The sequence below is a fragment of the Trematomus bernacchii genome, unplaced genomic scaffold, assembly GCF_902827165.1.
Source record: "Trematomus bernacchii unplaced genomic scaffold, fTreBer1.1, whole genome shotgun sequence".
NCBI lineage: Eukaryota > Metazoa > Chordata > Actinopteri > Perciformes > Nototheniidae > Trematomus > Trematomus bernacchii.
Window position 1 is genome coordinate 5,428,932 of NW_022987531.1, and position 22,526 is coordinate 5,451,457.

At 41.5% G+C, this 22,526-nt stretch overlaps 2 protein-coding genes across 3 annotated transcripts in view; both read right to left on the minus strand.

Moving 5' to 3' along the window:
* The window catches only part of LOC117476101 (regulating synaptic membrane exocytosis protein 1-like), a 103,188-nt gene that overhangs the window by 47,222 nt on the left and 33,440 nt on the right, over positions 1 to 22,526 (minus strand). The window lies entirely within an intron of this gene.
* LOC117476102 lies at positions 652 to 2,510 on the minus strand. Its single transcript, XM_034122476.1, has 2 exons — positions 2,310 to 2,510; positions 652 to 1,266 (listed from the first exon to the last, which is right to left on the minus strand). The coding sequence occupies exons 1-2, from the start codon at positions 2,483 to 2,485 to the stop codon at positions 777 to 779; spliced, it is 666 nt and encodes a 221-aa protein (XP_033978367.1). The 5' UTR covers positions 2,486 to 2,510; the 3' UTR covers positions 652 to 776.

Genomic DNA, 22,526 nt, shown 5'->3' on the forward strand with positions numbered 1-22,526 from the left:
CAAATCCCACTCATGACAGAGATTTATTTTGTGGTGGAATTAGCTCAGTCCTTAGAGACTTGGCTTAGGAGCCAGTTAAAGTCCCTGAATGACCAAGAGGATTGCCCATGTGCCCTAGAGCAAGGCACCAGACCCCCACACTGCTCTAAGGGTGCTGTGTGCAGTGGTGAAAAGTAATAAAGTACATTTACTTATTACTGTACTTAAGTACAATGTTTTTGCTCCTTTGTACCTTTAGTTACTTTGCACATTTGGATTAATGATGTGAGATATAATCAACACTTAAAAATACTTTAGTTTCACCTTGTGTAAATATTAACAAGCTACCCTGCAGTATACAAAGTCATTAAAACTAGCTGCACCTTATACATTGACACTTAACATTAGGAGACTCCAGTTGAAAATTATTCAATGACCTCCCTTTGTCAGAGTTAGTAGTGTGACAGTAAATAATAATGTTACTTGGCAATACTGAAAGAAAAAAAGCTCTTACCAGTGAATTATACCAGGAATGTTGGCATTTCTCATGATGCAGGTACTTTAATAAACATTTCCTTGTTTTCAAAATATTACCACAAAAAATAAGCAGCACAGCACTGAAAAGCAGCATCTCATGGGGCAATTGTTAATAGAAATAAAGCTAAAACAAACTACATGACTTCACTCATTTATTTTGAAACAAACATTAACAAAGCATTTTTCGAGTCAGCAACTCGCAAGGTAACTGGAAATGTGAAAGTTAGGAGAACTTAGAAGTTAACATTGACTGAACACAATTATTCTGCCGTTCCTCTGTGCTCATGCCATTCGGTGTAGCAATTCCTGTATGGCATCAGACACAGCGGAACCTCGCAGCTCGGGCACATCCAAGACGTCTTCTGGTGCCTCCCCCGGTCACTGCACAGGCTGCACTGCTCACTCCCAACAACCTGGTACCACTTGGTGGGCTCGATGACCACAGGAAGGTGCTTCCATGATGTTCCGCTTAGCCTGTATATCTTTGGTTTGCTTCTCCATGTCGGGTAGCTCCTTGGTGTGTATCCCCTTTGGTTACAATAGTGGCAGCCAAACCTGCATCGCTCGGAAACAGGTCCTCTGAAACCACAGTTTTCTCTGTAGTAGTTTGATGCAGCAGCTCCCCTGGCTCTCCGCTCTCTCCTCGACCGGGCCTGTGAAATTCTTTGGAGTGACGTCCAATATGGTTCAGAGGGTGCAGGAAACAACAATTGCTCTTCCTTTGTATCTACAGGATCCTTCTCATCTGGACTGAAGATAAACATACAGGCGGAAAGGCAGGAATTTAATTTAAAACTGTAACCGGCATTGCAACAGGAAACTTCTTCATATGCTACTACAAAAATAAATGCTGGTTCCAGACTTCTGCATCACTCACAACATGAGCAATTGTTTAAAAAATCTAGGCTAATACTGAAGTAAAAATAAATGTCAGTTGAGACTGGTGATAAGTGCTGCAGTACTCAATTACTGTACTTTAGTATGATTTTGAGGAACTTCTATTTGAGTATTCCATTTCATGCTACTGCCTGGAAGTATAAAACTAATTAAAGTTAGCTTCACCTTTACTTTTTGTATACTTGTTTGTACGAGTTTTAATGCAGAATGTTAGTAATTCTACTCTAGAATTATTACTACATTACTCCGACTACTACACTGCATTCAAAATATGAGGAAAAGTGAAAGTACACAATCATTTGCATCAAAATATACTTAAAGTACCAAAAGTACTCATTATGCAGATTGGTCCATTTCAGAATAATATATTATAATTATAATTATTGTTCATTAAAGTGTTATCAAAGCTGGTTAAGTTGCAGCTAGTTTTAATGACTTTGTATACTGCAGGGTAGCTTGTGAATTGTACTCAAGGTGTCAAGTCCTTTAAAGGGTTGATTCCATTTCCCATCATTAATACTGATTATTAATGAAAAGATAATAAAGAAATAAAATAAATGTAGTGGAGTAAAAGTACATTATATACCTCTGAATTGTAGTGGAAGAGAAGTACAAAGTAGCAAAAACAAATATAAATACTTAATAAAGTACAAATCCCTCGAATTTGTTCTTGAGAACAGTACTGCAGTGAATCTACTTAGTTACTTTACACAACTGTAAATAGAGCCATGTGACGCTAATAATATAACGGTGCCGTTTACTTCAAAAAAACATGCGTAGATGAAGGTACTGCTAGCTAGCCAGAGCATGCAGTCACTTCACTTAATTACAAACACGTCAATTCCACCTGTTGTGGGTAAATGTAACACACTGGAAATGTGAGTTGCCAAACTCACATTTCTCCCATGTCCCTCGGTGACTCCCTCGTTGATACCTCTGGAGAATCCAGCATGTCAGTAGTACTGTATTCAACACGCCTCTCGGTGGTGCAGACGGCGTAACATTCATCCCATGTGGGGTTTTCAGATATATTGTCCATAACAATTCGAAGGCTGTTGACACGTGTGGACATTGTGGATAAAGTAATCAAGTACAATTCTTCTTCTTCTTCCCTTTTTATGGCGGATCGCAAACAGCTTTTGGTTGCATACCGCCACCTCCACGAGTGTGTATCATCATGTCATCCCTCTAATAAACCAGCATATCGAAAAACATAAAACTAAGAAACCATAAAATAAATAAAACAAAACAAAAACAAAAAACAAATCATCCATGATCTATTCTAACCTACTGTTAGATTATTTTCCCTATCCCGGTTTCCCTCAAAAAGGTGAACAGTGGCTGCGTTTCACTTCTCTTATTTTTCATTTCCTCGCTCCTCGGTCTCGGTCTCACCGGAAGTTGATTTTTCTCACTGATTGTAGAGATGGGCGAGTCCTGATTCATCCGGATCATTAACCCGGATCCTAGAAATGAGCTGGTCGTGACGAGTCTCCCCTCTCCATTAACCCGAGTCCTTGAGTCCCACACTTGGTGTGACGTACAAATTAAAACTATAAATTGCGTCACTCGCTACTCTCTTTATAACATGTAAAATCACATTACAACGTACCCCAGTCCAGCTACCTACCCTTTAGCAAGTATACAGGATAGCTGCCTGCCAGAAGTGATCGTTTGGCTCAGGGGAGGGGACGCGGATCAGTGAAACTTCCTGCAGACTCGTGGGGACTCAGAGGAGCCGACGGCTCCTAACCGTAATAGCATAGCAGATCCAGAGATCCATACTCGTCATGTGCACGAGCATAGCCCCTCCTCCAGCACCCGGCTCCCGCGCTATCAACAGCAGACTCGCAGACTCGCAGATTCGCAGATTCGCAAATCCTGACTCGCTGCAACACACAGCGGATCAGACTCGTGCGGACTCGGAGCCGTAACCATATAGCAGCAGATCCAGAGATCCAGCAGACTCGTCGTCATGCACGAGTCAACAGCAGACTCAGATTCGCAAATCCTGACTCACTGTGCAACACACAGCAGAGCAGACTCGTGCGGACTCGGAGCCGTATATAGCAGCAGATCCAGAGATCCAGCAGACTCATCCTCATGCACGAGTCAACAGCAGACTCAGATTCGCCAAATCGCAAAATAACCCTTTTTTTTGTGATCAACATTTTTTATTAAAGCAAAATACACTGTGTAGCGGAGGTTAATATAACGTCAGTTTAATAGATAGATAGATAGATAGATAGATAGATAGATAGATAGATAGATAGATAGTACTTTATTGATCCCAAATTGGGAAATTGTTGTTACAGCAGCATAAAAGGCATTTTACAATAAAACAAAACTACAAAATATACAAGAATAGAAAGAAAAATAAAATAAAATATAAAATATACATGTCGAAATAGAAAATATACATGCAGATATTATATATATATATATACAAATATATATATATATTCAAAATATATGGAATAATAATATGCTCGTGAAATGCATCAACTTTTCGGTTTCACCGATAGGATTTCTACGGTCTTGGTGATGCTGACTCATATGACTCAAATGACTCGTATGATCCGGATCTCTTCAATGACTGACTCAGAAGACCCTGAGTCCGTAAAAGGATCCGGATTTGCCATCTCTAACTGATTGGACGATGCAGCGCATGCAATGATCTGATGCTTCTTGACATGAGAGCAGAGTTTCCCAGCGGAGTGAAGAAAACACATGAAACTCACGGGACTCACTCCTCAGTTTATGCTGTGTTTTGTTTCAATTAATGTGTAATTCAGTTACAAATATGTGATATATCTGAACAACAAAGTGGTCAAAAATCATTTTATTCATTTTTTGGAAACATTTTCATGATCGCTTTTTTCGTTTTACATTTTCATTTATTGTCATTTCCATTCAGTCAGTCATTAAAGGTAGGGTAGGTAAGTTTGAGAAACCAGCTCGAGATCGCTAGAATTTGAAAATACACAACCGGAGAAAATCTGCCACTTCCTTATAGAGCCCCTCCTCCAACACACACGAACGCGCATATGACCAATGAGGGCACGAGATAAGTTTGTGCACAGATGGAAGGCTGACAGGCAGGTAGGCCATCCAGTTATTTTAGCCGGGCCGGCTCAGATGATTGGTCGTGCTTTTTACAGTATTAAGGCTTCCACAGATGACATTTTTTTATGGATTTTTTGTCAAAGCACTTAAGATATTCATTGCTATCGGGATGTTAAGAGCATTCCATGGAATATAACAAAAAGTGTATCTCGAGCCGGTTTCTCAAACTTACCTACCCCACCTTTAAGTGCTATTTAAAATGTTAATTTGCTACATATCCACACAAACAAACAAAGTGTGCAATCCAATGAATGTTAATCTAACTGGGTTTTGATAGATAACATATCTCTTTTTCTTCTCTCAATTATTTTATTTCTATTGTGCACTCTAATCAATATTAATCAAACTAATGTTCGTTTATACATTTTAAGAATGGCGTTTATCTTTTTTGAGAATGAGTTCTTATTTGATTTTATTTATTTGGGTCTACAACAGATGATACAAATGTTTGTGTCAGTAAATGTGTACTAACAGAGGCGCGGGTGTTTGTGAAAACAACGGGGACAGAGCTGCTGTCAGACGATCAGCTGTGCAGCGTCATCACAAACGGACGTCGCTTCACGTGACGCTCCGGAGGAAAGGACGTCCCATTGCTCTTAAAACTCATTTCCCTGCTTCTCGTGGTTTCCTTGCGTCTCTCCATGCTTCCCTGGTGGGAGGGACTAGTCGCAGGGAAACGACGCAAGTGAGGGACGCAAGGAATCCATTTAACCGAAGTGAAACGCAGCCAGTGCCTTTCTGGTAGCTCTTACTCCAACCGCAGTGACGCGTCCTAAAACCCGGAAGTAAGTTAGCATTTTTACCACGTCCGGTTCCTTCTACAAAAAGCAATGCAATTTCTCCATAGGATTTTGGAAAATAGCTGAAATAAGGTCTGTGTTTGACACAAATTGAAGAGACAGATCACGTTTTGTTCTACGACATTAAATACATCAGCAGTGACCCCGCTGGTGATTTTTGAAGAGTTTACGTGTCTGAAAAACGATGGTTGTTAACATGTGGCTGAATAGGACTACAGAAGTTGTCCAGGCCGTTTTACGTCATTACACCGAACACGTAAAACGTTTGTTTGCCCTGTTCTGCTAGAAAGCAAGTACCTGCCTCCTGCAAACTGTTCAAACAAACGCTTCAACTTGTACCATTTAGAATCTGTATGTTTGAATATGGATCTTAAGTTGGCGTGACGTTGAAGCAGCGACCCTGCTGTAGTTCGTTTATAGCATAACGTTAGCATTTTGCTTCTGGCGACTAGATTTATGATTAGAAAATTATAAAAGTAGGGTAGACATGTGGCTATTATCCGGCTGAACAAAACGTGATCCGTCTCTTAAATGTGTGTCAACCACAGACCTTATTTCGAGCTATTTTCCAAAATCCTATCAAATCAAATCAAATCAGGTTTTATTTATATAGCACATTTAAAAGCGATTTTTGGTCGAGCCAAAGTGCTGTACATGTAATAAAAACACATTACTACAATCACAACAGATATATCTTGAAAAATAAAACACACGGAAAAGTCAGGAGTCGTGCTCCGCTCTAACTAGAAAGCCAGAGAGAAGAAGTGTGTTTTTAGTTTAGATTTAAAAACCCCTAGGGTCTGGGCCGACCTCACATGGAGGGGCAGAGTGTTCCAGAGCCTCGGGCCAGCTGCTGCGAAGGCTCGGTGCCCTCGGGTTTTTAGCCTGGTCTTGGGCACTACCAGCAGCAACTGGTCAGCAGACCTTAAAGCTCTGGCTGGGGTGTAGCGCTGGAGCAGTTCAGTTATATAGGCCGGAGCCAGCCCATTTAGTGCTTTAAAAACAAATAAAAGGATTTTAAAATCAATTCTGAACCGAACTGGAAGCCAGTGTAGTGAGGCCAGAATAGGGGTGATGTGGTCACGCTTTTTGTGGCCAGTCAGCAAACGTGCAGCAGCGTTTTGGACTAGCTGTAGGCGTTTAATTGAGGCCTGGTCCATACCCACATACAGAGCGTTACAATAGTCCAGTCTCGAGGTTACAAAGGCGTTAATAACCCTTTCTAAGTTATTAAAAGATAAATACGAGAACCCCACAGGTAAGAGGGGCTTTGGCAGAGGAGAAGGCACCTAGCTGCACTGAGAAGCTACGGTCTGTCAGGTAGGACCTGAACCATGCAAGGGCAGAGCCTGTGATGCCAGCGGACTGTTCAAGCCGTGACAGCAGGATGCTATGGTCCACAGTGTCAAAGGCAGCTGTCAGGTCTAACAGCACCAAGGACAGCTGGAGCTACCTGAGTCGGCGGCTAGGAGCAGATCATTAAAAACTCTTAAAAGGGCTGTTTCAGTGCTGTGCATGGGTTTGAAGCCAGACTGAAACTTTTCATGGATTCCATGGATGGTTAAAAAAGACTGCAGCTGGGCGTAGACTACTCGCTCCAGGGCTTTTGATAAAAAAGGTAGCTGGGAGATGGGCCTAAAATTTGCGAGAATGGAGGGGTCGAGATTTTTCTTTTTAAGGAGTGGCTTAACCACGGCATGTTTGAAGGCAGCTGGGACACATCCTGAGCTAAGAGAGGTGTTTAAAAGTAATAAAATACTTGCTCCAACTGAATCAAAAACATCTCTGAGAAGGCGAGAGGGAATGCTGTCTGAGGTGCAGTTTGTCGGCCGCAGGTGCTTGACTACATCCGAGAGAGAAGAGAGGGATACAGGCTCAAAGTGGTCGAGGACAGCAGGGCACAGAAAAGGAGCAGGATCTGGGGTAGCGTGGGCTGGCCTAAGAGCAGATACCTTTTCAATAAAAAATGTAAGAAACTTATCACAGAGAGTAGTCGATGGGACAATAGAAGAAACATCACAGGGATTAATGATAGAGTTGAGGACATTAAAAAGAACCTGAGGTTTATGGCTGTTTTTGGAGATTAACAGAGAAATGTGCTCTGTTTTGGCTGCTTTGACTGCCGTCTGGTAGTCAGAAAGGCAAGCACGAAGGATTTCTAGGGAGACATGGAGTTTATCCTTTTTCCATTTTCTCTCTGCACGCCTGCAAGCGCGTCTGAGAGCACGAGTACAGTCATTGAGCCACGGCTCTGATAGAACTTTGGTGCGCCTAAGCGTAAAAGGAGCAACAGAATCCAGTATTAGTGTGCATGTCGAGTCAAACATGGAGATAAGCTCATCAGCATTAAAGGCACAGTTCACATCTAATTTACAGATCGGAGAAGCATTAAAAACATCAGAGAACTGTGAGGCAGTCAAGGGGTTAATCGAACGCAGACGACGCGCCGGGGCACGTGATTCGACTCCTGCGGAAGGGATGTAGGTTGTAAACAGAACCGGTAAATGGTCTGAGATACGCGTTGCTGCACATATTTCATCCACAGATACAGACAGTCCAAACGATAATACTAAGTCCAAAGTGTGTCCTTTTTCGTGTGTTGGGCCAGCCACGGACTGAACGAGACCAAAAGAATCAAGGAGATTTAAAAAGTCCCTAACCAGAGGTTTGGACTCGCAACACACATGGACATTGAAGTCTCCGGAGATCAAAACACGATCATATTTCACCATGATCCCGGACAGAAAGTCAGAAAAGTCATTTATGAAATCCTTATTGCACTTTGGCGGACGATACACGACTGTGCAGAGTATAGGCGAGGCCGGGTTCAGTTCAAAAAGCTGCAACTCAAAGCTGGCATAGCTAGTTACAGGGTGAAGCAATCGGCATTGGAGGCTAGCTCTAAACACTGATGCTATGCCCCCACCATGGCCGGTGGCACGGGGGGAGCTGAAGAATGTACAGTCAGGAGGAAGAAGTTCAGAGAACGGTGTATACTCGCCAGCGTGGACCCAGGTCTCCGTCAGGAACATAAAATCCAGTTCACGAGAGGTGAAGAAGTCGTTTAGCAGGAACGTTTTGTTTGCTATCGACCTAGCATTTAGCAAAGCCATGCAAAGTTTTCGCTCCGGGCTTGCCGAAGGTGTAGTGCGTCTCAGCTGACGAAGATGTGCGTGTTGAACGCCGCGTGGGCCGAGAGCAGTCAGTCGGGCAGGAGGAGCTGCCAGTGGGCACAGCAGAGTCCGCAGCTCCGGAAAAACGGGGCGAATCCACCGATCCGTCACATGGCGTGCAGCGGGAGGGCCATGACATCCGAGGCGTGGATAATTCACAGAAGAAGCCGTCAGGTATGCCTTCAGATGGACCAGTGCACCACCACGCTTTCCCCGTCGTCGAAAGTGCTTTCGGCGAGGCAGGATGCAGGGCGACCGGCGCAGGTAGGTGGGAATATCCGACAGTAGAGGGGGGGGGGGACGATTTATGGTTGCCAGATGTAGGTTTGGGCAGCAATATCAACTCCAGTGAGGGTCTGAGGTGGAGGAGAGCTTGGCGATCATAAACGAGCAGAGCAGAGACATTCTGACAAACATAAAACAAAAACAGGATAGCTAAAGGTAGAGAGCTGAGCGAGCGGCGAGCCGACACAGGCGCCATCTTGAATCACGTCACGTGTTGTTTCCTTGTTTAGGATACACAGCGAAACACAGCCAAACTCATCCTGAGCACACACAAAGTCACAGCCTATGGAGAAATTGCATTGCGTTTTTGATGAAGGAACCGGAAGGAGTTTACTTCCGGGTTTTAGGACGCGTCACTGCGGTTCTCTATACCAGCTACATTCCACTCCCTCTCTGCCTCTAAAACTTTATCCCTTAATTTTCCTCTTTCAACTCTATAGGTGACACAATGTAATAAAATATGTTCCACATTTTCCCTAACTCCACAGTTCCCACACTTGTCACTGTCAGGGCCGTATCCAGGATTTCCTAAATACCGAGGTCCAAACATGCTAGGGGGGTTCGGGGGTATACCCCCCCCCCCCCCCCAAGATTTTTGGGATTTTCATGATCTAGTTAAGTGCTTTTTAAGTCCTGTGGGGGGTCACAAATTGGATAATATATTGATTTCAAACCATGTCAGTGGGCTGCAGCATCAATTATTTTTGAAAGTGTAATGCATAATAATCAGTTGATTCTTACTATTAATGATCTGGACATGCAGAAGAGGCTAAAATGATCCCAAAACATTGTCAACATTCATTTTCCATGTCTCTCTCCTTTCCATAACCTGCACCCTCTCTTCCATCTTCTTTAGTCTCTCTGTCTTCTTCCTGTTCATTACTCTCTCTGTCCTCTACTCTTTCTCTTTGTTCAATCTCTCCCTCGTTGTTCACTTTTTGCTCCTCCTCACTTGTCGCTCCTGCCAGTGAATTAAAAGCAACTCAGCAATTTAGTTCATATCACTTATTTGTTTGCATTATTTTTTTTATTTAAATCTGTTATGTTTGATTCTCAAAAGAGAACAAAAATGTAAGCTAATTGTGTTTTATACAATTGTATGTTATTATGACATAACTGCAATAGATGTATGTTGTTTTAAAATGATGCCTATTGTCTATATTGTAAATGAAGACTATTGTTATAGATAAATAGATAGATAGGTAGATAAATAAATAAATAAATAGACAGATAGATAGATAGATAGATAGATAGATAGATAGATAGATAGATAGATAGATAGATAGATAGATAGATAGATAGATAGATAGATAGATAGATAGATAGATAGATAGATAGATAGATATATAGATAGATAGATAGATAGATATAGATAGATACTGTAGATAGATAGGTAGATAGATAGATAGATAGATAAATAAATAGATAGATGGATAGATAAATAAATAGATAAATGGATAGATAGGTAGATAGATAGATAGATAGATAGATAGATAGATAGATAGATAGATAGATAGATAGATAGCTTAGATAGATAGATAGATAGATAGATAGATAGATAGATAGATAGATAGATAGATAGATAGATGGGGTTATTAAGCCTACATTCTTTTGTGTGACTGTACCTGCAGTTCCTCCCTGACTTCCATCACTTTCTCTCTCTCTCTGCCTGTCCTGTCTCTTCCAAACCTGAGCTTCGACTAAAGTAGTCTTTTCATTATATCTGAGTCAGTGTAAAAAGAAAACAATACAATGTTATATCTTCAATGTTTTACTCAAATTGAAATGAAAGAAAAGCATTACAACGTTTGTTAAAAGGTAATCCTTCTGACATTGGATGAATGTAATTAACTTTAGCTCTCTAGCTAGTTTATTCACGCAATTTAAACCAAAGTATAGCCTATAGCTGCAATATAAGTTAGTGTGCATGTTGTCGGACGTCCACTGACTAACGTAGTGCGTTCACACAGGATCTGCTGGTCCTATGATGTCCTGATGAACAGAAACACAAGCAGCCCACTGGACTCAGATCTCTAGATACCTCATCACTCCTCCGCTGCTCCGATATAACGGAGCGTCCACACAGCAGCGTTAAAAAAATCTTGGAACGCTTCTGCCCATTCACTTTGAATGGGGTGACGTCACTTTGCCTCACTTTTCGCCGAACTGCATTGTGGGCAGCAGAGCGGAGATTTTCAGGATTTTCAGGATTCAAAGTTGAGCAATGATCAACTTTTGAAGCTGAGGTGGAAGCGTCAGCCAATCAAATCCTGTTTATGCAAATCTGACAGTTCAAGCGCTAGCCAATCAAACCGCGTGTATGCTGGGAGAGACATACCGCAGGTCATTTCCTCATATTCCAAAAGATGGAGGAGAAATTAGCGGTAGGGAATCACCCGGTGCTTTATGACCAGTCCCTATTTACCTACCGGGATACAAACCGGAGGAGCCAGGCATGGAGGGAGGTGGCAGAGACAGTGGTAGGTTTTCGCCTGTTTGGGGAGTTTATATCCAGTTTACTTCGGGCTTTTTTGCTTCGTATGTCGGGGGTGGAAGATTCATGTGATTGGTTGTTGGTCGCGTTGCTCGCAAAAAATCCCCAAGCTTCAGATACGCCCACCTCCAAGATTTTTTTAACGCTGCTGTGTGGATGCTCCGTAAGTCCGGGCTGCGGTGGTTTGTTTATGGTTGATACATGTCGTCTTCTTCTGTTTGCTTTAATCGAGGCTACGTAGTTATGCAGCGCCCCCATCGGCAGTAAATGGAAGTTCTACAAAATACCCCGTTTAGTGCAATTATTTCACAAGTTTTGTTATATACACAGCTTGGAAAAAATTACCGAGGTCCGGACCTCGGTGACCTCAATGGTGGATACGGCCCTGGTCACTGTCACTTTTCCCCATGATATACAGCGTACCATTCAATGCTGTGTGATTTAGTCTGAGCCTAGCTATCATGATTTCCTCCCTTCTGTTTCTTTTTTTATAAATATGAATTGCAATTGTCTTTTGCACTTGATGATACTCTTTGCCTTTCTGGTCTTTCTCCCACCTTTTCTGCCAGATCTCCATCCCTTTCTTCTTAATTACTGTTTTCCCTTCTCCTTTTCCAAGTTTAACTGGTGATTTCCTTTTGTAGTGTACTTTTTGCTAATCTATCAGCACACTCGTTCCCTTTCACCCCCTCATGAGCAGGCACCCAGCAGAACTGCAGATCTATGCCGCTTCTGTGAAGTCTTAACAGGCTGTGATTGATTTCTATGAGTATGTCTTCTCTGGCAGTTGTTGTTGACTGTATGCTTTGTAAACTGGATAATGAATCTGTGCATATCACCACCCTATCTGGTCTGACCTCTTCCACCCACTGTAATCCTATTACTACTGCCAGCATTTCTGCTGTATACACTGAAAGTTGGTCTGACGCTCTTTTTGAGATCGATATTTAAAATTCTGGGATATAGATACCAATTCCGACACACTCTTCCTTGTTCTTAGAACCATATGTGTATATTTTGAGGTCATTGTGATAATTACTCCTGAGGTACAAACTTGTTTTGAATCCTACTTCATTTATTTGCCACTCTCTTTTCTTTTCTACAATACTCACATCTATATTTACAATTGGAAAAAGCCATGGGGGTACACTACTGAATGGATTTGATGGTGAAAACTCTAACTCATGCATGCCGTATGTCCTTATTTTTCCTTTACTTGTCCATCCAAACCCACGCCCCTGAAACTTGGAATATTCCCAGCACTCCTGTAATGTTTTGTTTGTGACATTTCCTTCCTCACTTCCTTTTAACCTGACCCAATAAGCAAGAGCAATTTTCTCTCTTCTTAGCTCCAATGGAGTCTCTCCTGCTTCAACTAATATTGCATTAGTAGGGGTTGACTTAATTGCACCTATACACAACCGTAATGCTTTATATTGTAACCTATCAATTTTTAGTAATGACGTTTTTGCTGCTGCTGCGTATATTATACACCCGTAATCCAGAGTTGTCCTCATAATTGCCCTATAGATGTCGATTAATGCCTGTTTGTCTGCCCCCCAGTCACATCCAGCCACTGCTCTTAATAGGTTCAACACTTTTTGGGATTTTGTTTCCAAATGTTTAATATGAGTTTTCCATGTACATTTACTATCTAACCATAGCCCCAGATATTTAAATTCATTGACCTCATTCATCGGCTTTCTATATAATGTAAGCTTCTCAGTCTCCATCTTGCGTTTATTCGTAAATTTCATGAAGCAAGATTTGCTTGCTGACAGCTTGAAACCCCAGTTGTATGACCACTTCTCCACTTTCTTTATAGCTTTCCCTATCTTTTCAAACACATATGGAACATTTCTTCCCCGTATCCATATGGCCCCGTCATCTGCATATAGCGCAGATTTTATGTCATTTATCATAACGTTAAATAATATCGGGCTGATCGAACTCCCTTGAGGAATACCATTTTCTATACTGCACTCTTTTGAAACCTCTGCCCCTACTCTGAATTTCCTGTCTGATAAAAAAGCCATGATCCAGTTATACATTCTCCCTCTAACACCCATTCTACTAAATTTGATGAGCAACCCATCTCTCCACATACGCCTTTTCAATATCAAAATATACTATTGCCATAACCTCTTTCATTTTCATTGTCTTTTCAACCTCATTGCTTACTCTTACCAAAGCATCTATTGTGGATCTTCCTTTACGAAAACCATTCTGAAAATGACTCAGTAACCCTCTCTGTTCTAAGACGTGTGATAGTCTATGCACTATCATCTTCTCCATCCATTTACACAAGTGTGATGTAAGTGCTATGGGTCTGTAGTTATTGGGATTACTGTAGCAGGATCCTTCCCTGGCTTATTAAATGGCAATATGACTGCCGTTTTCCAACTCCTTGGCAAGACTCCGTTTCTCCAGATTTTATTAAATAGTCTCAGTACTAATTTGAATGTTTCCACAGGTAATTGCCGGAACATGGCATAGCATAACTGATCTTGTCCTGGTGCTGAGTATCCTGTACCTTGTAAAGCTATTTTAAGTTCTGCTAATCAAGTACAATGCTTGGACTTGCGCGTTTCCTGCTGCTGATCTGACGGATACGAAGCTCGACCTTTGACCTGATGACGTCACTCTTTAAAACATTTTTTTATATGTAGGCCTAGCTATTTACTGTATATCGTCCCAATAAAATATAACACTAGTAATAGTAGGTGTTTTTTTGTAGCAATAGATTCATGGTAATGTCATCTTTAATATTATTTGAAATAGAGTTGAAGTTGTTTTGTTCTAAAGTAGGCCTATTCGTAAAATAAAGTTATTTGATTTGTTTATGTTGTTAAGTATTGGTTGTTGTGCCAATATGTTCAATAGCTTTTGTCTTAAAAGGTAATTACAGTATGAATACTGTATTTGAATGCAACATAAATTGTCACTGTTATTTGCAGCAATCCAGTTAATAACACTTAAATGTTGATATTGTCCTATTAAATGATAAGTTGTTTCAACTGATTTGACTTACACAACACAGTACACTCTGTATACCCAAATATATATGTCTGTGGAAAACTTCCCCCATATAATTATTATTAGTTAAAGAGCTCCATAGAGAAAATGTAAACTGCAGGTAATCATTCCTAAAAAAGCAACACTTCTCATATAACACATAGTCCATTTCATCCATTTAAATATTGATAAAAGCAGCGTTGAATAAAGCAGAGAGTGTGTGGACATCTGTTTAAAGAGCAGCTCTCTTTTTTAACTAGTTTATTGTACAATAAAACCAAAACCATGCGATATCTGAAAATTGTATTTCGCCTTCATGTCTCAGCATGTCCTCAACTGTATATCTGCTGTACTGTAAAAGCACTTACCAAAAGGTCATCCAATTAAATCTGCTGGTAATAATTAACATTAATTAATATTCCTAAAATAATAACTTGTGTTCAGGTCTTGGATAAATAGACCAGTGGAATTTCCTGGATGATTTTAAAGGATTAAGCCGTGTTTTCAGTAGACTGAACAGTCAGTGTTCCTGTTGTTGTACTCCTCTAATTTCCTTCCTTGCTGGAGCAGTTGTCGTGAGTGTGTTGATACCGCAGAACAAATGGCCAGTGTTGTCGAGATATGGATCGGTGAGCTGTTTTTTTATAAAGAGACTCACTTAATCCCATAGTAATCCCTGTATTAGATCACACTTTGATGGTGAAACAAGCGTCAGAGAGGAGGAACCGTAGGCAGGCAGAGAGCAGCCTCACACACACACACAACCACACAGAGCATGGACAGACACACACACAAACCATAAATACTATCAAATATAGGCACATGAGCAGCGATGCACAATGCAAATACAAACGCCTGTTATTATCCACACTCACACACATACACAATCTGCAGCAATTTCAGCAATATGTCACATGACCACAGTAAGACCCCCCCTGAGAGGAGTTTGTGAGAGAAGGAGAGAGCCAGCGAGAGAGAATAGCTTCTCCACAGATGGAAACTAGGACACCAAACCCCTGTGTGTGTGTGTGTGTGTGTGTTTGTTTTGCATCCTGCTGCATCTGTGTGTGTGCGTGTCCATCTGTGCATGTGTCTATTTGTGTCTGTCGAGGAGCTGAAGTGTGTGAATCATTGCTCATGTGTACATGTATATGGTGTGTTTGGGTGCATGTGTGTGTGTGTGTGTGTGTGTGTATGTGTGTGTGTGTGTGTGTGTGTGTGTGTGTGTGTGTGTGTGTGTGTGTGTGTGTGTGTGTGTGTGTGTGTGTGTGTGTGTGTGTGTGTGTGTGTGTGTGTGTGTGTGTGTGTGGGTGTGTGTGTGTGGTTGATATCACTGAGTTTGTGGAGCTACACGTAGGTGTTTGTTTCCTGGAGAGAGTCGGCCATTTGTGAAACAACAGACTGAACATCATGTGGGTGAACTTCATGTTTGACAGTGAGAGGTTCAATTCAAAATGCAAGCTCTTTACTACTTCCTCCATTTGATGTAATTTTTAGATTAAGATCAAATAATTGTATAGTATATATACAAATAAAAAAGAAAATATGTGAACGGTTTACATCCATATGTGTAGGTTTCAGATGCATGCATTTAGAACAGTTTGTCTATTGCTCGAAAATTACACAAATCTCCCTGTGTCATTGGCCGGTAAGCAAATAAGATCAGAAGTATTTTAAGACCAGCCCTAAATATTTTTAGTAGGGCTAAAAGCCAAAAATTAACAATACAGCGCTGTGCCATCATTTCTGATTTCCTAAACCACATCCTTGAAAAAAACGTTCAAATGCAACTTTTATAATGATAAGAATTCATCAGTAAATGTATGGTCTAAGCATTCAACTTTAAGGGGCCCTATTCTACACATTTTCAGGTTCATATTTGCATTTTGTGCCTCTACTGTGACATGTCTCCATGCTTTAATGTTCAAAAAGCTCTTTATTTTTCTCATACTGCCTGTGCTGCAGCTCCTCTTTTCACCCTCTGTCTGAAACCAGAGCCCAGTCTGCTCTGATTGGTCAACTAGTCAGCTCTGTTGTGATTGGTCAACCGCCTAGAGATGTCTCACCCCTTTGTCTATCACGTTCAATGTGTTGGAGCGCTAGCGAATAGAAGCACAAGAGTTACATAGTGATGTCATTAAGTAAACAAAGAAGTCTAATGGAAGTGTTTACAACAATGTGTCTATTGCTGAAACATTTGAGTAGACTAGACATCATTTATTGATCCCAATTTGGGGCAGAATGTAAAAAAGGCATTGCACATGAATTAAAAATGAAATAAAATAGAATATTAACAGTATATCTGTATCGAATACACTTTGTAAATATACAGAATTTAAGTAAGTGTAACCAACTCTCACTGTCTTTTTGACCATCAAGCAAATAGGATCAGTGTTTGTTAACTTATTTTAATAATGGACCCTCTTTGAAATATCGTATATATACATCTGAAAAGCCAAAAATATTTTTAGAAGTAAAAATTAAATCCATCACTAAATTCATGGTTAAAGGTGGGGTAGGTAACTTTGGAGAAACCGGCTCGAGATCGCAAGAATTTGAAAATACACAACCGGAGAAAATCTGCCACTTCTTTATAGAGCCCCTCCTCCAACACACACGAACGCGCACATGACCAATGAGGGCACGAGATAAGTTTGTGCACAGATGGAAGGCTGACAGGCAGGTAGGCCATCCAGTTATTTTAGCCGGCCCGGCTAAAATGATTGGTCGTGCTTTTTACAGTATTACGGCTTCCACAGATGACATTTTTTTATGGATTTTTTGTCAAAGCACTTAAGATATTCATTGCTATCGGGATGTTAAGAGCATTCCATGGAATATAACAAAAAGTGTATCTCGAGCCGGTTTCTCAAACTTACCTACCCCACCTTTAACCAATATTGTCTTTATGCAAAGGGGCCGGAATCCTACTCTTAACACGTAAGAAAAAACCTAAATTATATGCTGCACGTTGTATGTTCATTTTTCTTTTCTTTTTCGTTTAAAATATATACTTATTGATTATGAGCAACAACAGCGGCTGGGTACTTCCTCCGAAGCCAAACGTTGATGATAGAATAGCGACTACAGACACAGGCAAACGATGATTGGATACACGAACTGTAACTCCCTCCCAAGCACGGGCAAACACAATGCCACAAAATAATAAACGCATTGACCACTGACATATTGCAAACTGACATATTGCAAACTGACATATTGCAAAACAACCACTGACACAGGAAAAACAACGGCATCAGATCTTAATACTAAAAATAGCAATAGTAGGCACTGTACATGGCGGTCGTGCATGAAAAAAATGTCTTACCTTATGCTAATACTCCGAAGGTGTTCTTGCGCTCGGGATTCATACTGATGAAACTTTTCATCATGTCCTGTATATCCATTTGTTCAACGATGTCTCCGTGCACATGCATGAGAGTAAGGTGTGTAAGTCTTGTCTGGGACATGCTGCTCCTCAACCAGGTTTTAAGGCGTCTGAGTGTGGAGAAACTTCTCTCCGAAGATGCAACTGATATAGGAAGGCACATACAGAGTTTCACTAGCTTCTCTGCTTCTCCAAAAAGAGATCTTGTCTGAGGATGAAGTTCTGACAGACGTGATGCAACCTCTTGTACTGTCTTGTGAACAGTCTCTTTAAAGACATCTCCCAACATCTGGAGCTGCAGTTGCAGTCGGCCTAGGTCAAACCCCGTGGGTACTTTCAAAGCCTCTGCGTCCAGTACCGCAACCGGCTTTACGTTTGCTGCGTCAATTGCGATCTTCTCCCTGAATGCCGCTACTCTCATCCAATCCTGGTCGAATCTCCTGCTGAGTTCAGAGTGAACCAGATCCACAGCCTCGTAAAATTCAGTCCTCCATCTGACATCATATGTTGCCTGTTGCAGAGATTCAGCCTCTCTGGTTTGACGATACCGGGCAGGTGTTTTGCTTACCCTGTATTCATTTTCGTCAGGCATCTTTAGGCCGTTCCGGGTAGCACTCTCTTTCACTTCGTTGATCATACCGGCCACACCATCATCAACGCGCTCCATCAAAAGGTTAACACACTCAATGGCACCGAGTGCACTTGCCTTTTTGCTTTGCAGGGTTTTCGCGACAGCCTCACAAGGGCCAAATAACGCTTCACATGCGCGGAGGCTGAAACGAGTTTTGCCTTTGAGGGCCTGTTTATGAAGTCCGGCTGCTTTGGCCCTGGTATCCCCTCTCACACTTCTGTCCTCTTTCAAACTCTCCAGTGTTGCCAGTAAGACAGAGTATGATGCGCAACAGCGTTGAATTGCTTTGGTGCGCACACACCATCGCGTTGGGCATAAACCCAGAATGTTAACAATAACGTCTTCACAGCCAAATAGTGATTCAAACAATTGCTTGCGTTTCGCCGACTCTTTGATAATGACAGCAACACTCTGCACAAAATTGAGTCCTTCTGCAATCAGGTTTACCTCGCGTGCGACTTCCTGGAGTACAAGATCCAGGGCGTGATTGCAACAGTGTACATACAGTGAGTGTGGGCTTGCTTCTTTCAGCCGGGCCTGAACACCGGACAAACGGCCTGACATATTCGAGGCACCATCAAAGCAATACCCCTGTAGATGAGCAATAGGAATGTTCAGTCTCAGTAGAATGTCTTTCAAACTGGTGAAAAGTGTCTCTGCTGTAGTGTCTGGGCAGTTGTAAAATCCTAAAAAGTCACAGTGCGTCTCCAGATCCTTGTCCACATACTGAAGGCAGCAGGAAAACTGCTCGTCAGCGCTGATGTCTGTTGTACCATCAGCTGTTAGTCCGTAAAAGTCACAGCCAGACGCACGGGAAACTGTTGTGCTTTGAACAGAATGCGCAAATTGGGAGATAATCTCATTTTGTATGGTGTTGCTGACCCAGTTGTCTTGCCCCATAACCCATTCTCTTTCTTTGGGTAAATTATACGTCCTTTCCAACATCAATTCGTAGAGAATGCCGTCGCACATTGTGTCTCCTCTAAATGGCAATCCCTTTCTTCCAAGAAAGGAAATCGAACGGAACAAAATCTCCAGGACATTTTTTGCCGTCTGTTGTCTTTTAACTACACCATCTGAAAGAAGTGCAGTTATTGGCGTTTGCTGTAATCCAGAAAGTTTCCTGATTGCCTCTGTGTGTATAGGCGATTTCTCGTGCAAACTGAATTTAGCAGTTGCTTTTTGCCAGTTGGAAAATCCCCTCCCCACAAAAAACCTATCACCATGGTCTGACTCTGAAGATATTCGTTTTTTCTGCACAGCCTGGAGGCATGTAAAACAAAAAACGCTGTCAGTCTCTATACTGTAGGTAAGCCATCTCCACTTATCAAACCAGCCGGGTTGAAAAGAACGGGAAAAGTTTTCCTTTCCGAAATGCCTACCAGGGAAAACGTGGTTACGAGGCTGGCACGGGTGCGTTAAAGTTGCAGCCTCACTTGGTTTGGAGCCGTTAGCATTAGCTCCCCCCTCTCCTCTTTGCACTTGGCTGCTATCGCTAGCTTCATCCTCTTTTTGACAACTGTCAACGACTTCAACAGCGTTAGGGATGTTCTCTCTTGGCAAAGAGTTTACCGAGGTACTTGGGCTTGAGCTATTGTCAGGTATGCTGTCCGAGATTTTGTTGCAATCAATTTTACATCTTTTTGAAGGATTCGAAAATAAATCTAATATTCGCTTTTGTGCCGCCATTATAGTATGTCTTGTTACTGTACTTGTACTGTACTTGTCTGTATGTGCTTGACGTCATTTCCGACCAGACTCAAAATGTGTAAAATAAGATCTACGTCTTCAAACCACATCCTATAATTTAAATATGGTCAGTATATGAACATAACCAACACAATTGAATGAAACTGTTTTTGTATTATTATATTATTTTATTATAATTTTTGTATTATATTTGTATTTCATCTTGTGGAAGTGCAGATCCCCTGTCTTCCACCAGGGGGTGCTGCAGCACCCTCAGCACCCCTACTTCCCACGGCCTGCCACACACAGAGTGAACGCCTACAAAACACTCATATACAAATAAGACACCTGAATGCTTTTTATTTGTAAAATAACACATGGAACATGAGTCCTACAAGCACGCATAATTCATTACTGGTAACAAACACTTTCTCTTACACACACGGGCTATACACACATAATATATCTGCAATATCAGCAGTAGTTGATAAATAATGCTTCCAACAGATGTTACAAAAGTGTCATTAGACCATTATGTGACCAATGTTTCCCTGACACACACCCACACCCACCCCCCCCCCCCCCCCCACACACACACACACACACACACACACACACTTCCTATTCTCTGGATGACGACTTTTTATACATGCATGGATGTAGCGAGTGTGTGTGAGAGCTATAACACACTCCTCCAGTAATAGAAATGTGTTTATATCGCATCTGTCGGATACCCACCTCCCACACTGGCAACCATACACACACACACACGCACGCGCGTGCGCACACACACACACACACACACACACACACACACACACACACACACACACACACACACACACACACACACACACACACACACACACTAACTGTCTCTAGTTAGCAAACACAGCACCTGGAATCTGTCTGAGTATGCGAGTGTTTCAAGTGTGAATGTGTGTGAGAAAGAAAAATAAATCAATGGAGGAAATGGTGTGTGTTTGATACACTTTTATTTTTAAACTATGGGGTTTAGCCAGTTTTTGCTCGCTGTTTTCACCACTAGTATAGCTGACGCGATTATTTTTGTTGCTTTTGAAGCGATCATAGTAGTGGGAATGTTACTTTTCAAATAGTCCACTTGTGTGACGCTCATTTGTTTGACCTACTTGATTTGAGTGACCCATTGGTAGTGGATTAAATTGCCATGTTCTTATTGTACTTACTTTTTGTAAATTTGTATTTACAGTAAACCTTTTCTGAATGTTCTGCACATTTTTTTACAACTTTTACTGTGTATATGTATGCGCCCTTACAGAGCAAATTCCTTGCAATAAACCTGATTCTTGTAACCTTTTTTCTCAATCCCTAAAAACATTACACTGATAAAAGCTACAAACACTTCAAGGTAAATCAAGCTGTCTCTGTGGATCAGTGTATATGTATTTATGTAAAGAGGAGCATGTGAAGGTGTCTCTGTCCTGTGTGTAGAACAGCGCTCCACATCCAAAAAGTGCCCTACAGTGTGTTCTTGTATATGCAGGTGAACATGATACAGTGTAGTGTGTATGTGTCAGAGCCTGCTTTCACACGGTAGTACAGCAACAACCAGGAGAAAGATGGCCCCCTTAAGACCAGTCAATGAGAGATAGACGTGGAGACGGACGCAGCTAGCGAGACTGAAGATCAATAGTAATCATGAGGCGATGTGGCGTTAACAGCAGATGACACATCGCTCAGGCTTTTCTAGTGTGCTGCACCCCGACACAAAGCAGCACAAAGCCATAATTCCTTGCGGGCTTAGATCAATAGATATACACTTGCACAAGTATCAGACAGTAAGATTGTTTTTTGGGATATTTTTGCATTTGTTTGATAGGTCATTTCTCTTAGGGTGCAGGAATAACTTTCTTGGCTAGCAATGGGAGTTGTGTTGACTTACATGATGGTTGTTTCTTCAACCAACAAAACTGTGTCAGTGGCATTTTGAGCAAGACAAAAATAAGTGAGAGTGGCTTCCTTTATAAATCTGCGCAACCAAGACACAGAATTGTCTCTGAGCTCATAGGGCACGCTGTGATACAGGAATATTACGTTCATATGATGGCAAGAAAATGGAACTAATGTTATGAATGCTGAGTGTCCTTTACCTAAGGAAGATGCTGTGAAGGAGAAGTGACGCTGAAAAGAGGTGTACCCTGGAACAGTATGATTAATCTTATTATATTGTTGAGTAACAGTGAGGTGGTATATGAATGGTGGGGAACATACTCACGGCTCATTTGAACTAAAGACAATTTGTTAGCCTGTAAAAACATGGCCAATTGCTCCAAAACGACACACTCTCCATGCTACAAACATTAACACTTAATGCTAGCTATCATGCTTAATGCTAAATTCGTTTTTTGTATTATTTCTGTTAAACAATGGGCAGTCATAACAATAGTGCAGCACAAGTATACAGCTAAAGTGTTGGGGAAATACACTTGAAAGAGCTTGGGTCAGGACATGTTGAGGCTAGCTTAGCATA

Coding starts and splice junctions, on each gene's coding strand:
- LOC117476102 (XM_034122476.1), bottom strand. CDS start 2,485: ATGTCCACACGTGTCAACAGCCTTCGAATTGTTATGGACAATATATCT. Junction 1,267..2,309: donor CCGAGGGACATGGGAGAAAT/GTGAGTTTGGCA, acceptor GTTTATCTTCAG/TCCAGATGAGAAGGATCCTG.